The following is a 19,506-nucleotide window of genomic DNA, read 5'->3' on the forward strand; positions in this document are numbered from 1 at the left end:
ATTAAGACGAGGTGAAAACTTTAGTGACATCAATTAAAGAAATTAATGACATACCTGTCCAAAACAGTTTAGACAGAAAGACAAGTTAATCAAGAAAACTTTAAATTGAAACTGACAAATAAATCGGGTACATTTTGATCGACGGTCGATAGGAAGGTTTCCAGTTATACACGAGTCGATGAGATGAAGATTTGAAATGACTTAGTGCTCTGGATTTCGTTTTTGTTCCTTGTAGGTATATTTAAGGCACTTCCGCACCGATGATGTAAAAAAAGTGTGTAACCTAAATTTGATTTCATGTCTTGCTTATTCCCTCTTGATTTTAACATTACAATCCTTTTTTTTTTTTACTTGGTAAACCACTTTGATTTTTTTTTACAAAAAGTAGTTAGGGAGATCTTTTCAAATGCAATATTTCAGTAACTTTTTTTATAGTAAAAGAAGAGAATGTGTCATGTTAGTGGTGACGTCCCTTTTTGGAATGCAAAGAGGTCTCATCTTTTCTTAGCAAAAGATAAGGGATGCATCACTGATTTTATATATTTTTAATGATTTTCTCCCATGAAAGCCAGTGGAAAGCTGGTGTATTTTATCCACCTTTTTATCATTCATTTTTATTCTATTCTATCACTGCCGCCTCTCGTCCTTGAATCGTCCCAGTCAAATTTGATGATGATGACTCGGCATTCGTACCTTCTTTACTTGCTTGAAAATTTATGCTGACCCCCTTTCCCCTACTTAGCCCACCCTACCCGCTTCCCCAACCTCTTTACCTGTTCCCTAAGCTCTGATCTCCACGTCTATCATCCCCCGCCCCCAACCATCCAGTCCCGTCCCGTCTTACCGTCCCCCCGTCCCAAACGTGGCTCCCATTAGAGCCTAGTAGCTTCTGGGAGTCAAGGTTGAACAGTGAATGGACAAGAGTTGCCAACGGGGAGGGTAGTGCTCTTTTCGTTGGGCATTATCAGATTACATCTCCTTCCTCTTTCACTGAAGGTACTTTCAAGAACCTATGACTTTGTTATGTACATAGAATCCCACAAAGTTCATAAACTGGCAGAATCTTACAGCCAATTGAAAGTAACACTGACCAAAGTGCGATTCTTCATGGTCATCTTTCCAGCACACGGAGTCGGGTACAGTTGGCAGCCCTGAACAAGACGCCCGCCCACCTTACCTACAAACGTTGTGGGCAACAATTGCAGGATTAGTTCACTTGCAGAAGTAGTTCGAGTAAGGTGTGCCAAAACTTGATCACTGTCGCTTTGGATTGAACATCAGCATGGCGTTCCTAAGGTAAGCTGTTCTCAGTGTTTTTTTTTTTTTTTTCGCTACATAATTCAGTGAATGTTTTACCAGCCAACATTCAGTTTCTGCTATTTAGAATTCAGTTAAATTAAAAACTGACCTGATTTACAAAACGCAAATCGAAAGTAATAGAATAAAAAGAAAATCATATTTCGGTGTTTTTACTTGATATTAAAGACTCAAGAACCCCTCATATGTTTAACCTAGAAAATTACCTCCCAATAACAGTAATGATAAATATATCAGTAATACTGATTTAATAATAATGATAACTGTATTCACAATCGTTACCATTATTACTGTAGATGCGTTTCACGTTAAAGGAGTTTCCTAACTACTCTGTATCTCAAAATTCACTCATCGCACTACGCAAACGCTCACTCCAGCTTAAAGAAAAAAAAAAAAAGAAATAATAAAATGTTGGTGCAAAGTGGCGTAAAAATAACCCCGACCAGAACTGACCCTGATTTTTGTACTCGATTGCAGATTGATCTTCTTGGTCTCTGTGGTCAGTCTAGCGGTCTCTCTGGTCCAGCCAGCTAAGGTAAGTGGACTCTTTGGAAACCGAAACTGGTGTGTGTGTGTGTCTGTGTGTGTGTGTGTGTGTCTGTGTCTGTGTGTGCGCGCGCGCGCGGGTTTTTCCCCCGCCATCGGGTCGTGCTCAATTCAGGGGGTGTTTTTGTGTCAGAATTAATTTCATGGGCGTAGAATGAGAATGGCCAGGTTAGGTAGACTCTCGTTATAATTAATTTGCTCCGTTGCCGCACGAGGGATTTCTCTGTTTGAACGAGCTTGAATTATTATTTTACTCACTAGGAAACTCGTGGCTATTCGTGTTAAATCTGTTCTTTTTTTCTTAAGCCTTTCTCTTAAAGCATGTCAGTCCATTCTCTCATTAACTGCTCTTGATTTAAATACTGTTGTTCACCTGTATTTGCATCTTTTGATGGAGCTAAAATTATCATTTATTGCCAGAAAATTGCCCTTTCATGTTTCTCAGATTTTATTTGTTTGTTTATCTTTTTAAATCCTTCCTGCTACGCTTTAAAAAAGCATTTTAGTTCATTCTCCAAAGAAGCTTTTCTCTTCGTTTAAATTTTGCAAATGTAAATAATTCAACCTACCCATATTCATATTTATCTCTTGATTTAACGGTAGTTTCATTTGCACACGGTTTGCTCTATCACGGGACTGTTATTTTGTTCTTCATTATCAGATTTTTAATTGCTTTGTAATTACTTGCGCCAGTAAGAAGGAGTGCCACAATTTCCTAAACAAAATAAACTAGTGGAAAAGTCCATTAGTAATGCATAATTGCATCCATATCCGTTCCTTTTTGTTATATATTTTATCCAAAAAGTATGTAGTTTAATTTTTCATTTTTATTTTTCTTTAAATTGCAGATCACTGTTCAATCTGTTCTGACAATCTCCTTCTGAAATAAAATCAATTCCACGTACTATTTAGATCCTAATGACTACCTGAAATTGTTAATATGCTATATCTAATTTTTGAAGCAGCATCCACTTCCATTCTAGCGCAATTAATACTTTTATAAAAAGTGCAAAGTTCTATTTAATGACTGCACTTAACATTTGATCAAATGTATTCACACTCCATTTTCTCGATAACAGCAAAACTTTGGGGTCTCTCAGCAAACACCTTTCTCTAAATATCATCTGCATCCTAGATGGGGCTTCGATAACTCTAAATGCGGTTCGAGTTGTAAAACAAGTTAAACATGGAAGCCAAACGAAACCTGTACCAAAATAGAACGATGTGGAGATACACTGTGCAATATGTCCCTTTACTTGAAGATTAGCGTAGGAGAACGATTTTGAGTGTGTGTATATATATATATATATATATATATATATATATATATATATATATATATATATATATATATATATATATATATATATATATATATATATATATATATATATATATATATATATTACAGGTATATCCATATCCATATATATATGTATATATATATCCATATCATATATACAGTATATATATATATATATATATATATATATATATATATATATATATATATATATATATATATATATATATATATATATATATATATATATATATATATACATACATATACATATATATATATATATATATATATATATATATATATATATATATATATATATACATATATATATATATATACGAGGGTAAGTCAAAAGTTCCAGGAAAAATTGTTGAATGATGTATTTACACAGGAATGAAACAACCCAAATACTTGTAAACAATTATCTGTGATGTAGTGATCCATATAGACTTGTTACCTCAGTCATCCTCTTGCTACCGTGGTGTTAACATCTGCTTCAGAAAAGTAACTTCTTGAACCCATGGAAAATAAAAATTTTTAGGTGAGCTAACATCAAGTTCTGACCAAGCTTGAGAAACCAGAAAAATTATTGAAGCTTTGCAACAAGTTTATGGAGATTCTTCTCCATCTAAATCAGTTGTTTATGATTGGATAAAGCGATTTAAGGATGGTCGGGAGGACCTCAAAGACAACCCAAGAGAGAAGACCATCGACTGCAAAAATGAAAGAAGAATTGTGGCTTTGGTGCAGAATCTAGTGGATGAAGATCGTCGGATTACTATCGATATGATAGCTAATGAAAATCCCATGGTTCCACATTTTCAATTTTAAATAAAATCTTGGTTTGCTCATCAGCACGTTGGGTCCCAAAAGCGTTGCGCGAAGACCAGCTGCATCAAAGAGCTGAAATTTCTCTTGCAGTTTTAACGAAGATTGAATCAAATGAATCAGAGTTTTTGACCGGATTGTTACTGGAGATGAAACTTGGATCCATCAATATGACCCAGAAAGTAAAATTCAATCAAAGCAATGGTTACCAAGAGGTTCAGCTGCACCAGTGAAGTTCAAAGTTGGCGAGACCTGAAAGTGTTTTGGGACTCCAAAGGAGTGATTTTATTGATTTCCTTGAAGGACAAAAAACAATCACCGGGAACTACCAAAAAAAAAAAAGACTGCAAGGTGCTAAAAACGTTGAGAAAGTTGCAACAGAATTTTGTTCCATCATGATAACGCTCCAGCACATGGAAAGGGTTGCAAGAGAACACTGAGAACGAGGTGGGAAACTCTTTCAAAATCAGATTTTTTCCTGTTCCCAAAACTCAAAGGAACACTCGAGTCCGGTTTGAATTTTGGATGCTGCTGTTATTTCAACATAAACTCGGTTTGTTAGTGCCTTGTGTTAATAGATATGTAGAAAATGATGTTTGAATTTCCTTAAATAAAGAGTATATTGAATTTTTCCTGGGGAAGATATATATATCCACGTATGTGTATTTAATGCATTAGTATGAGCTGGGGACGCTGATTACTTATTTAACGAGTTTATTCACTCGTCACAAATGTTCCGGTAATTAAAATCGTGCTCATCACATTACTTACGCTTTACAGATTCCCCTAACAAAAATAACATAAATCAGCAGTTAACTACAGTAACGTAAGGTCTACATATTCAGTGTTACATGAAACCCGTTGATACGATTTATATCTACCAAAAAAAAAAAAAAGAAAAAGGTGCCGTAGGCGTGCCAAGCAACAGAATTGACGCATGGAAGCCGTGACACTGAGAACGAGGTCTCTTTCAAAATGCCGGAGTCGTATTTTAGTGTTATTTCGCCATAAACTCGGTTTGTTAGTGTGGTTAATCTGAATGAGTTAATGGGTCTCGGGGAAGACCTCATCCATGAATGTTAGTGGGATCGTTTACTTATTTAACGGACGTCAAGAAGCAGCAGATATGTATGAACGCTATGTTCGTATGCCGGTAAATTTATATACAGGCTATACATAAATACACACACATATATATATATATGTATAAATATATATATGTATATATACATGCATACATATGTATGCACTGTATATATATATATATATATATATATATATTATACATATACATACGCATACACACATATATATATACATACACACATACATATGGAAAATTATAGTCACACAACATGATTCTGAATTAGGTATACCACATATGAAATACAGTATGGAAGAATGCTAAGAACAACATATGGTTGAATAAACGTGAAATACTGTTATGATTTTACTTCACACTGCTGAAAAGAGGTACATAAAAGATCTAAGTATCTCGTCGGTATTATCATATTTGATTGACACAGAATTCCTCGATAGGAATTCGAGGCGTTAAGACTTCCTTTAATTCTGTCATATAATACCAAGAGTAATTTCTGTATATTTCGGTAAGAACTCGAAAGCGATTTAAAATAAAAATAAAAGTTTTGCCATTATTTTCTTCCTCGTTATCTGTGGCATTATTCATTAAGCAAACGAAGCATGTTTATTTTTTTTTTTTAATCTTTTCTGCTAGGTTCTCTCTGAGCGTCATCTTTTAAAATGAGCTCAATCATTATTATGTTACACGCTTGAATGCTGCCGTTTCTGTTCCAAACGCTTAATTTATGCGCTGTCTGCTCAAATACAGCAGTCAGCAAATTGTCTCTAAAGTTATTCGTATTTATTCCTACTTTAAAAAAAGAAGTATACCTTAGTTTAACCAGACTACTGAGGTGATTAACAGCTCTCCTAGGGCTGGCCCGAAGAATTACATTTACTTTACGTGGCTAAGAACCAGTTGGTTACCTAGCAACGGGACCTACAGCTTATTGTGGAATCCGAACCACATTGTAGCGAGAAATGAATTTCTATCACCAGATATAAATTCCTCTTTATGCTTCATTGGCCGGCCGGAGATTCGAACTCGCGGCCAGCAGAGTGCTAGCTGAGAACGGAACCCACCCGCTCAATGAGGAACTTATATTCCTACTTTAAATATGCCGTGCACACATACCTCAAAGGACAATGCACGAGATAATCGAGGGAGATTTTCTGATGATCTCTCTTACATCTTCTTACAAATCCATATTTACAATTGATTTTGATATTGATTTTTTTTTAGTCACAGAAGTTCCCTGTATCGTTATCCGATTTGATAATGATTGTGAAAGGTCCTTTATGATATTCTTCTTCCCAGAATCTATTCATGTGACTTAGCAAAATCTGTTCATAGGGTTAAGCTTTCTCAAGGTCTATTCATAGTCATATTTCTTCCAAAAATCTGTTCATAGGTTTAAGCCTTCTCAAGGTCTATTCATAGTCATATCACTTTCCAAAATCTGTTCATAGTCTTAAGTCTCCCCAAAGTCTGTTCATAATCATATTTATTTCTAAAATATGTTCATTGACTTAAGCCTTCCTAAGGTCTATTCATAGTTATAAGACTTCCAAAAATCTGTTCATAGTCTTTAGACTTCCAAAAGTCTATTCATATTAAAATATGATCATAGACTTAAGCCTCCCCAAAGTCTATTCATATTCATATTAAAATATGTTCATAGACTCAAGCCTCCCCAAAGTCTATTCATATTCATATTAAAATATGTTCATAGTCTTAAGCCTTCCCAAAGTCTATTCATATTCACATGACTTTCCAAATTTTGTTCATAGTCATATTTCTTTCTATAATCTGTTCACAGCCTTAAGCCTTCCCAAAGTCTATTCATAGTCACATTTCTTCACAGAGTCTTTCCAAAATCTATTCGTAACCAAAGTTGCGTGTTTTCGAGCCAATTTATAGATTTCAATTTATAGATTTCAATGAGATACTGTAAGTGTCGAGATCTTTCTTATAGATAGCCTACTAATAATGAATCCTCCCCCATTAACGGTAAAAAAATGCCTATTTAGTTTGTTTTTATTTTTTTTGTTAAAAATTTATATATTAACGTCGATTTTTTTTTATCTTGTATAACGCTAAAATTTACCTGGAGACTTGAATTCTACTCTAGTTAGGGGCTTTTTTTTTTTTTTGCTTGCCTTAATTTTTTACTCACAGAACAGAATATCAAATGCACCGAATCGCACAGTAGCTCATACTAACCTATCTTAAACATAATTTAACGGTTACCTAAAAGAACTTTTTAGTCACAAACGGTTTTTTTTTTTAACCTTTATTGATTTATGGCCTCTTCTCGAATAAAAAGCATGATTGCAACGAACGTGTCTCGTGTCCGTGTATCGTTCGGGTTTTTATCTTTTGCTCTTTATTAGCCCGACTGATTGTTACTTTGAATCTAGGTATAGTCATTTTTCCCCCCACTTCGATGAAGTCTCTGTCTCTCTTCACACGAGACCAACTTAAAATTATTATATTTTTTTTACAGATTACTTGGGATACTATATTGAACTTAGGATCTGAATCTCTACACGTTTATTTATTTATTTATTTATTTATTTACTACAAGGAAATCTTTATCTATCTTGAAAATGATGATAAGATGTTTGGCATTTAGTTTTGGAAACCTTTGTCTAACTTTAGGTCTAATTCTCAACACCATATTATTATTATTATTATTATTATTATTATTATTATTATTATTATTATTATTATTATTATTGCTGCTTCGAGGAACATTTTATCGTTCTTGATAATGACGTCAAGACTGGATATAAATTTTCTCCATACTATTGGAGCCGCTTATCACAATACTATTTCTGTCAATGAATCTTTTAAGTATATAATTCGTAAATCCTGATACTACAACAAGAAAGGGTCGCAAGCTCTAAACATCTATTTATTTATTGTTTTACTACGAGTCACGCATTATCGTTTGTTTTTTTTAATAATGAAATGCGGTTTGGATGAAAGTTTCTTTGGAATTCACTCTTGGAATCCTTTATTGCAACATCGGTTCTTCACTGAATGCTTTGAGCATGATTCAAAATTCTTGAAGTTACTCCCGACCGAAAGAATGTAGGTTAATAACTGGTAAAGCAGGAGGTGTCCCTTGTTCACAAAGAACACTTTGTCATATTCAAGGTGAATATATAAGTAAGCTGCGAAATTAAGGGAATTTTGGAAACAGGCCACGATACAAGGGGAAAGGAATGAAAAGCAATATATCCTTTCACTTCAATGAGTAAGCAAGTATTCTGGAGGGCTTAAAAAAAATTATTTTCTGTTTGATATCGCATAATTCGTAAGAGAATACATATATAATTAAAATTAATCGAAGAAGGAACTATATAGGTCAACAACTATATTGTGGCGTACAATATTTCAGCAGGTTCCTGAAACGTTTTATTCAAGGTTTTAATGCATATTTTTCTTGACGTTATGCTTGTGACGTCATAGATACACTTGAGAGTAAAACTCAGAAGCCTGTGGCGACAGGCAGTCAGTCAGTTATTTATCATCAACGTAATAATTTTCGTCGACTGGCATCGGTGTCAAATATTTATTCATGTAATTTTGTGAATCGGCCTCAGCCAGAGCAAATCGGATAAGGTTAGAGGAGCTCTCGAAGAATTACCGCAGCCCAGTAAAAACCATCGTGTTAGAGGTGAACGTTTTAAAGCATTTACATAATATACATCGAGTGATGTCTGGAACCCGGGGACATTCGTAAATCCTCTTAAAAGGATTTAACCGGTGCTGACTTAAATGGAGACTCTGAAAGGGGGCGGAAGGGGAGGGGGTTGCTGTTAATAACTCTTAGGCATTAATTGAAACTGAAAGTCAAACTTGGGTTAAAAGGCTTATCTGTACGTATGTATGTATGTATGTATGTATGTATGTATGTATGTATGTATGTATGTATGTATGTATGTATGCGCTTTTGTGCCTATTTATATTTTTTACTTTTGTTTCTTGATTTTCTGTGTAACCTTTAGTGACTATGATGTGATTTTGTCATTTTTGTCATTATAGTCGACATTTAATCATAAGCGATTTCGAAATATGTTGCAGAGGAATATATGCTCATTTACATTAGCCGTGTGTAACTTTTTTTGCGTGAATATAGTTTTTCTTTTTATGCAAGTTTCGGATGCAAGAAAGTGTTGCATGGAAGAAAGCACAATGAATATTTTTTCTGTTTATGAAAACTTCGGGTTAAAGAAAGTGTTGCATGGAAGAAAGCACAATGAATATGTTTTTGTTTTTTATACAAGTTTCTGATGAAAGAAAGCACAATGAATGTGTTTTTCTTTTTATGAAAAGTTTCAGATGAAAGGAAGTGTTGCGTGGAAGAAAGCACAATGAATGTGTTTTTCTTTTTATGAAAAGTTTCAGATGAAAGGAAGTGTTGCGTGGAAGAAAGCACAATGAATGTGTTTTTCTTTTTATGAAAAGTTTCAGATGAAAGAAAGTGTTGCGTGGAAGAAAGCACAATGAATGTGTTTTTCTTTTTATGAAAAGTTTCGGATAAAAGACAGTGTTGCGTGGAAGAAAGCACAATGAGTGTGTTTTTCTTTTTATGAAAAGTTTCGGATAAAAGACAGTGTTGCGTGGAAGAAAGCACAATGAATGTGTTTTTCTTTTTTATGAAAAGTTTCGGATGAAAGAAAGTGTTGCACGGAAGAAAGCACGATGAATGTGTTTTTCTTTTTATGAAAAGTTTCGGATGAAAGAAAAGTTTGATAAAAGACAGTGTTGCGTGGAAGAAAGCACAATGAATGTGAATGTGTTTTTTTTACGCAAGTTTCGGACGAAAGAAAGTGTTGCATGGAAGAAAACAATAAACATATTGATGTTTCTATGCGACTGTTGCATAGAAGCAAGTATTGTGTGAAAGAAAGCCCAACGAATAAGCTGTTGTTTTGATGAATTTGTTGCATAAAAAACCGTTGCACGAAAGGAAGCGTTCCATGAAAGAAAACACAATGTTTCGTTCACCGGGACATCGCCGTGAATATTCAGTCCCATGATAGCTGAGAAGGACGCACAGGGAAAAATGAGAGAATAAAAAAAATGCATTATTCAGGCGGTGTTTCCTTACCTGCTTCGTAAATAGGACACATGAGAGACTTTCCTCTCTGGTGTATTTGTATTCACATGGTTATTTAGGTTAAGAGTTGTATTAAGGTGGCTTTTGAATGATCTAATAATAAAAAACCTGGAAAATGAAAGCTTTGAAATGCATGATCTGTAGTTTTTAGTTTTCTGTAAAAGAAAACTATTGAGATGGCTTTGTCTGTCCGTCCGCACTTTTTCTGTTCGCCCTCAGATCCTAAAAACTATTGAGGCTAGAGGGCTGCAAATTGGTAAGTTGGTCATCCACCCTCCAATTATCAAACATACCAAATTGCAGCCCTCTAGCCTCAGCAGTTTTTATTTTAAGGTTAAAGGTAGTCATGATCGTGCATCTTGCAACGCTACAGAAAAGGTCACCACCTGGCCGTGGCTGAAATTTTCATGGGCCGAGGCTCATACAGCATTATACGCTGTACAGAAACTCAATTGAGCAGAAGAAACTTCTGCGCATTTTTTACTTTTTTTTTTTTTTTTTTTTTTTTGGACGAACCAAAAATTCGGAGCAGTTTTCAGCTTTGTGATATACTTACCGCGAATGACTGACGTCATTTCATGTCAATAGAATTCCAGATAAGTGATTATTGTGTGCAAACACCCACTGTTCTAAGACTAAGAACGCAGAGGGGCAAAACGAATAATTGCTGGAATGGCAGGGGCTTTAGAATGATGGCCATTTGTACTTACGATTAGTGGAAATATTTGGAATATGGAAGTAGTGCATTATGAGTCAATGATTGGGATAGACTGCTGGTGAAGGCTTTGTTAACCTCTGCAAGTACATTAATTTGGAACCGGAATATAAGGTTTTGGCCAAAGGCCAGACGCTGGGAACTATGAGGTCTTTCAGCGCTGACAAGGAAACTGGGAGTAAAAAGGTTTTAAAGGTGCAACAGAGGGAAAACCTCGCAGTTACACTATGAAACAATTATTAGAAGAGGATGGAAAGTAAGATGGAAGAAAGAGAATGTAAACTGAATTATAATAAAAGCAATGAAAAGGGTTGGAGCTACGAGCCGAAGGGGAGCTGCAAAGAACCTTAGGTCATGCCCATAGTGCAACCGAGTGAACTGCAATGACGGTACTACCTACCTACGGGGAGGTACGCTAATTTGCGAGTCGCAATCTTTGCAATTTTGTTATTTTCTCTGAAATTGGCGTCCCAGATCAAAAAAAATTTTTGCTGAAAGTATATAAAGAAATAAAATATAAAAACACAATCTTCTCACTGTTCCCATTATGGTGACATGCTTTAAATTTATCTATTAATAACTGAAATCAGCATCACCTTATATTGTTTCTTACGTGTGCCTCTGGTCGCGTATTACAAGTATTTTTCAATTAGTAATAAACAAAATATTATCCAGCGTCAGTCCTTGTGTTCTTAAAGTCTCTTTGAGATTCATCTCAGTAAACGTTAGACAACTATTGCTCTGACGTGGGTTTGATTCCCTGACGTGGATGAACAATATTTTTCTTTTCATCCCTATATTACAAATTTGAGGTTTACAGTGGAAAACCTGTACCCAAGTGTATTGAAATCGAGAAGGCAGGAGTTTTTCGCGGGTTAATTTCAAATTTAATTAAACAAATTTAATCCGTTAGGTTCCAAGGCTATATTTGTTCCCACTTTTCATAGATTATTATTTTCATTGTATTTAATCTTGTCGTAATACGTAACTCATCTATTGTAATATAAAAGCATTCTAACGATGTTGCTAATTGTTTTGAAGGGATTATAGCATTTAGGTCTCATCAAATATTTCATGAGAGATTCATGAATTATATGTAATGTTTAAGCGCACGTGTCTGAATTTAAAAAAATTAACAAAATATGAAATAATGTGAACGTCATCCAGCATGTAAAAAATTTATAAAAAAAAGTAATGCTTCGTTAGGTACGCTATTCATTACGAGAAATACTTTTCCTCACTAATAATTGAAATAAACACTTTATACATTCCAGTATGGCCAAAACAAAATGTTCTAAATTCGTAATGCTCAAACAAGTACCCAATCTAAAGATCACGTACGCTCTTTACTTTCGCTGACACACACACACACACACACACACACACAACACACACAACACACACACATACACACACACACACACACACACACACATATATATATATATATATGAATATAAAAAATTATACGTAAAATCTCCATTATGAAAAAGAATACACGATTATCCTACACCCCAAATCTCTCTCTGATGTGAAGGTACTTAGTGTAACGAGCTGAGTGATGAGCTAGACATGATGAAAAATTATCTTCATTGTTAAAACCCTGACTACAGCCTTCATACCGAGAGAGGAAAAGACAACACGATCGTTAAAACTTTAGAAACCAATGGGCAACTCGGGGCAATTTCACAGAGTCTTTAGCATATCAAAGGGCCCAAGGTTAGCCTCAGTGTAAAACTTTTTACTACATGATGTTGTTACATCTTAGAAGTACGCTTACGTAGGGATACAGGTAATCACGCATGCATACACAGTTTATAGTAGACATATAAAGACATACATGCACACTCACATATATACGGTATATAAAATATGTGTTTGTGTATGTCTATAAGTATGTATATCTCATAACCACAGGGAAAAATTAAAAACTGGGTGTAGGACATAACCGGCTTCGGCCAAAACCGGTCTGGACCTTAACCCTGTAATTCATTTTTTCCTGTGGTTATGAGAGAAGTACAAAACACGTGTTGGATACATACACACACACATATATACAATATATAAACACTTATATTACATGTATGTGTATGTGTCCGTGTGTGTGTGTGTGCAGTATTTATAATGCACGAACCTTATATTGGGTTACCGGTCACGCACGTAGCCTACTCAGTGATTCATGGACACATTCAGACACTGAGAAGCTGTTCTCCATTGTCTGTGGTACGTGTACTGGGAGAAAGTTTTTAGAAGATATGAATATAAAGTTTAGAATTCTGACCTAGTACATTGTACGTAGTTAAATTCGGTTAAAATTTCTTTCATAGAAGGAACGCAAATAAAAAAAAATATAGTGATTAAATATCTTTTCAGGTCAAAGGTCAAGTGGTAAAATTAGTTATTGGCATCCCATGTAAACTTGTTTTTTGGTGACAAATTTCAGTATTGATTTGTTTTTGGAGTTTTGTTAAAAATAAAAAAAATCTGACTCTTAGAACTCAAATTAGTTTTAAATAAAACGTACCCTGAGCCTCATGGAAACAATTATGATAATAGTTTTTTGAGTGATGTTATGCAGGAAATGAATACTTTCACTTTTTTTGTGAATGTATATTGCTGCAATTACTTTTCATTACTAGATTAAGTTATGGTATGTTTCCATTTATTAGGCCTTCGAAAAAGGGGGAAAGGATTGATAGCATTTTTCTTATATAGACATGTAAATTTCTGAAGCTTCCGAAAAGGAAACTACAATAATTTTATTATTATTATTATTATTATTATTATTATTATTATTATTATTATTATATATACATACATACATACATATATTTATACATGTAAATATATATATATATATATATATATATATATATATATATATATATATATATATATATGCGTGTGTGTGTGTGTTTTGGTGTGTTGTTATGGTTTGTAAATATTATCTACTTGAAAATTTATTTAAAATTATAATTCGTAAATCACTGTAATTGTAAAGTTTTTGCGATGTAAATAGTTTCTTTGTAAGATCTCTGGTGGCAAGGGTGCTCTTTGCCCTTCTCAGTGTAAGATTCGTCTCCTCCACTTTTGAATTTGGTATCGTTTTGTTTAGTTAACCTCGTAAATAAAAACCGTTTACTATTAGATTCACTTGTCTGTGTTTTTTTTTTACGCGGTACTTAATTCTGGAAGAGTGGTAAACATTGTAAGTACTCGAGTTATTTATTGCTCAGGCTCGTATATTTTAGAGGTTGATTGTCTTAATATCATTATAATAGTGCGCAATGGTATTATACCTGTCACAGTTGGGTTACGGTATCACTCTTAATTTGTTGTATTATTTACGGATGGAAAATCTTTTATGTGTTCTTTTCCCAACTTTCATGTACTCACTAAGGTTTAGCGTAAAACAAAGAGTTTCAAGTAATGTAAAAAGGGGTAAAGTAGGAGTAAATTGAAAGTTCGGTGACAAGAAAAGTCGTTGAAGCAACCTATATTCATATACACTATATATCCTATAGTGGGTTACTACTTGCACTGTGGCTTGCAGTCTGCAATGAGACTTTATTACGATAATTTTAGCTAAAATACCCAGCATTAACGTTTATTAATGTGAAATTAGGTTCACAGCAAGATATGAAATATGGAAAGATATATTTATCTGCTGTCTGAATAGTGCATTTTTACAAACTGCCCAAGTTACTCCAGTCAATAGCTATCGAGCTTGGTAGCCAATGATGACTAATTTCAATTTTCGGTTATCTAAATATTTTAACACGTTTAGCACTGGTCATATATATTTTAATATGCTACAATCTGCGTACGATTTTTTTTGAATGGCGAATATTCGACCGCAACCGAATATTTCCATGAATCAAGCGCATAATTTAACAATAATCATGTACTAAATAAGCCAATCAGAACATCTTGATTTTTTATAATAATTTTGACGCAAAATGTATAGCTACGAGTTACTTGCAATCTATATAAACAAGGAATGTTCGTACAGAAGGTTTTGCCAAGTGCAGCGAACAATTTAATTATTTCTTTAATGCAAAGACCGGCAATTTCATAGGAATACATTCTAAACTGACTATCCTTAGCCTAAATGTCATAAGATGTAGAAACCTAATAGCAATATTCATTAAGAAATAGGACGACACAATTCATCAAGCGATCTTATTTCTAGCTGCTATCAGTATTTAGGGAAGTATTCATATCAGATCAGATTGGTATAGAAGACAAGTTGTTCAAATCGACTAAACAAGCACTTTACAATACAATATCGTCAAAACCGTCGGCGGTGAGACAGTCTATCTTATTTAACAATACGTGTATTGTTTACGATATGACATCGACTATATGGTCGCACGAGTCTTGAATCGACAATCTTGATTGATATTTAAACGACTTGGCTGGGTGGTAATTTTATGTAAGTTATTTTCCGTTTGCATTTTCATTATTCCTGTCATTATATGACTTTTCATTGTTCGTAACAGAAGTATTATGATTTTTGCGATTGTTGTTGATGGCAGATTAATGCGAGATTTTTTTCTTTTACTGAGGATCCATTCAGCCATAATATCTTTGTCGTGAATGGTGCTAATTTCATTTTAGATTAAATTTGATTTAATTCGTCCCTTTAGAAAATGATGTTAACAAACGACTAAGAGGGTGATGAACTGAGGATATGTACATAAATATTCATATATACATACATATATATATAGATATATAGTGTGTGTTTATATATATATATATATATATATATATATATATATATATATATATACTATATATATATATATATATATATATATATATATATATATATATATATATATATATATATATATATATATATATATATATATAGTGTGATTGTTTATAAAATGTGTGCAGGAAAAAGCATACCAACAGAACCAAAACAGCAGAATAAACTTGAATTGCAAACCATTTCGCCTCCCGCTTCGTTCGCATGGAGGACAAATTACCGTGCCTGAAAGTCCGAGCAATTAGCCTCTGACAACACTATCATTCTGCCTTCCATTACCTGTGACTCGCTTGAGCATGGCTCTCGGCGTAAGTTGCCAGAGTGATTGATTGATTACGCTGTGACATTTTGCAGCGGGCGCTTGTGTGACGGTCGTTTCCATCGCCATTAGGTTTCCAGGGCTGGGTGGATAAGAATTGTTCCCACTTTGCTTATGGGAGATTTTATGGGCTTTTCTCTATTAAAAAGATAGAGAGGTAGTAAATATATAAATATAAATATAAATATATATATATATATATATATATATATATATATATATATATATATATATATATATATTTATATATATATACACATACATACACACATATATATACTGTATATGTACACATATATGTATAAAACCTAGGCACATTTTACATATAGTGTATGGGATTTCCCCTGCACTGAATTAGATTTCATTCACCTTATTCATTTTTAAAAATAGACCAAAATATAATATAATATATATATATATAGTATATACATATATATAGACTATATATATATATATATAGTATATATATATACTGTATATATATATATATATATATATATATATATGTATATATTTCTGTATATATATATATATATATAAATATATAAAACTGAAGTTTGGCGCCATGTATTCGGTGCATTTGCATGCACTAATTAACTGAACGCATATCTACATATATATTTATGAGCATGACTATTCATGTACCTACGCAATTTACCTTTGTATACTGAACTGATTACGTACTCGACGCCGGTTAATTCATTCGCTGTGCGAATCTCTCTCTCTCTTTCTCTCTCTAGTTAGTGAATACATCTTTCTGTTACTCTGTCGTGGTGAGACACTTTATGGGCATGGCCATTTTCTTTGAATAATAATAATAATAATAATAATAATAATAATAATAATAATAATAATAATAATAATAATAATAATAATAATAATACAAGTTGCTTTCGATTACTACCTGGCTGGGTAACCGCCAAGAGAGGCCAGACATAATTGTTGTATGCGGTAGATGTAATGTTGATTATCGACCCCTTCTTTATTTTGTTACTTTGGTGGTATAGCTTTGCCTTTGCCATGGGTTTTTCAGTCCATCTTATCGTTCTAGTCACTATCCAAGTCTCCGCTAGGTAAGAGACCTGATTATATATATATTTATGTTTACATATGTTTAATATAAATTAAATTAACTTTCTACTCTTTTGCATCGAGCATTTTCAATAACTTCACCTCGAAATAGAATTTTTTATAGGTGTTTTAGCAATAATTGCCTTCCTGTCTCTTTGCTTCACAGGCATATTTTTAAATTTCTAAAGGTTTTTATTCCTAAGATAAGTATATCCATGGTACCTCAACTGCCCTTCTTATCTAGCCTTCCTTTGACTCATGATGAGTACTTTTACAGAAAACTACGAGGTCTTATTTCTAATTATGCGCCTGCCATTAAACTGAATTTCATTCCCATTAATCCAGCTAAAATCAGAAGTCTTTTTCAAATTTAAAGACAGCCTAAGTCCTTTGATGACCATCAGGTGTCGTATATAAATTCGATTGCCCTAAATGTAGTCCGGCGACTTGCGGTGGGATCGACACTGAGGTTGTTAAAAGGTGCGAATCGATCGTCATAGGGGCGTCAGTTATCGAACTGTTGTCTAATCAAATAATCCTGAGTTCTCTAATATTCTGAGACCATGCAAAAAAAAAAAAATAAATAAATAAATAAATAAATAAATAATAACAAATAATGCAAGCATAATATCCAGTACAAAGATTTAAAAAATTTGGGCAAGGCGCCGAACCACCAAATGCTGACAATTTTAGAGTCATTATTTATAGAAGGGGCAGTTCCCAACTTAAACGCTCCGTCTTCTTCGGCACATTTGTACATCTCGTGAATTCTGCTGGTCCGGTTGTGCTTCCATAATCATTCTGTTCCCTTCTCCCTTTCTGATGGTTTGTTTCCTTTCTTTATAACTATTTTATTAACCAATTAACACTAGGATTACTTTTATGTTGCTTACTTTTTAGCTTGGGAATGAGATGCTAGTCTTGAAACGTCGTGCCACATGCTTTTAATAAAACATCTTAAAGGCTTCTGGGATATGTCTTCCTCCACCGATTGGGATATTCCTTCAACCTTTTAGAAATTGCCAACTATCTGCTTTATATATATATATATATATATATATATATATATATATATATATATATATATGTTTATATATAAATATATTTATGTATATATATATATATATATATATATATATATATATATATATATATATATATATATATATATATATATATATATATATATATATATATATATATATATATATATATATATATATATATATATATATATATATATATATATACGCATGTGTGCTAGTAAGTGTTTGTCCTGCATCGCCGAAACACAATTACACGCATTGAAAAAGAAATATTTTAAAATATGTCAAGAGAGCCCGAACCCACAGTCCACGCAAATATCGCTGAGACATGTCTTGCTGATTTAATCTGACTGGACTACAAACAAATTAGGGATGGGGTCATTCCAAATGGAAGGGAATTAGTAAGACCTTTGTGCGAGTTCATTTGAATAAAGTTCTCTGTCCTGAAAGTAGATTTTTAGAAGTGGATGTTCTCTTGGTATTTCGCATTGTTTCTTGCTTCCGGAGATTGTGCCAATTTTGTCGAATGTTACTTTGTTATTGTTGGAATTCTGACTGATTTTGTGTTACCTTTTTGCGGTACACTTAGATATTTAATTATTTGCCTTATAGGTATCGACGTTCCGACCCTCAATGGATAACTTTTGTTATGACCCTGTGAGTTCCCTTCTCTTTCTCGAATGACTCCAACCTGACACATTGGTTTATATGTACATGCGCATGTGGTTGTGCTTTTCGTATGCTTATTCACCATTCATCTGTGCATGTAAATGCTAATGCTACACGACAGATTTGAATGTTTTTTTCTCTAATTGGCTTTGTAAATATAAATTGCTTCAAATTCTTTAATTGCTAGTCGGAGTTAATGAAAGTTTTAATTCTGAACAAGAAGTATGGATTCAATGACATGAAAGGGTTTGGCACAGAAATAAACGGAAAAGGAGAGAGCTGGAGACAGACAGCTTTATGAGATTTGTACTGTGAATATCCGATATAATAATCGATTGATAGCAATGATAAGTTACAGTGGGTGGTAAATGTTTTGGGGATATTTTTTAGAGTCATCGGTATAGAGTATAGTTAATTATATGGAAGGCGAATGTGGAAAACCTAAAGCAAATAAGTTCAAGGTCTGCAACAAGTTGAAGACAAAATGCAACATGTCAGCTCGTGGACGTATGTTAGGAAACATCTTGGATAACAAAAGAAAAATAAGATGGAGAAAAGCTCTGCCATAAAATGCACAGAGAAGCGAGAATGACACTGATCCGAAAGGATCATTGGAGAATAGATATAATTTTAGAAGTAATCGAAGGCCTCATTAATTTCAAAATAAAGGATAATTTCTCTTTTAATAGACGATTTACAC

General features: G+C 33.5%; 1 protein-coding gene and 1 long non-coding RNA gene across 2 annotated transcripts in view; one reads left to right on the forward strand and one right to left on the reverse strand.

Annotated features, from left to right (window-relative positions):
- LOC136839364 (uncharacterized) overlaps positions 1-19,506 on the reverse strand; it is a 327,006-nt gene that overhangs the window by 272,806 nt on the left and 34,694 nt on the right. The gene's annotated exons all lie outside the window — the stretch shown is intronic.
- LOC136839363 (uncharacterized) overlaps positions 878-19,506 on the forward strand; it is a 140,786-nt gene continuing 122,157 nt past the window's right edge. The window contains exons 1-2 of the mRNA XM_067105274.1: positions 878-1,296; positions 1,795-1,852. Coding sequence (XP_066961375.1) covers positions 1,283-1,296; positions 1,795-1,852 — 72 coding nt within the window. The 5' untranslated portion in view covers positions 878-1,282. The remainder of the gene's footprint in view (positions 1,297-1,794; positions 1,853-19,506) is intronic.

Source organism: Macrobrachium rosenbergii, chromosome 6, assembly GCF_040412425.1.
Source record: "Macrobrachium rosenbergii isolate ZJJX-2024 chromosome 6, ASM4041242v1, whole genome shotgun sequence".
Classification (NCBI taxonomy): domain Eukaryota; kingdom Metazoa; phylum Arthropoda; class Malacostraca; order Decapoda; family Palaemonidae; genus Macrobrachium; species Macrobrachium rosenbergii.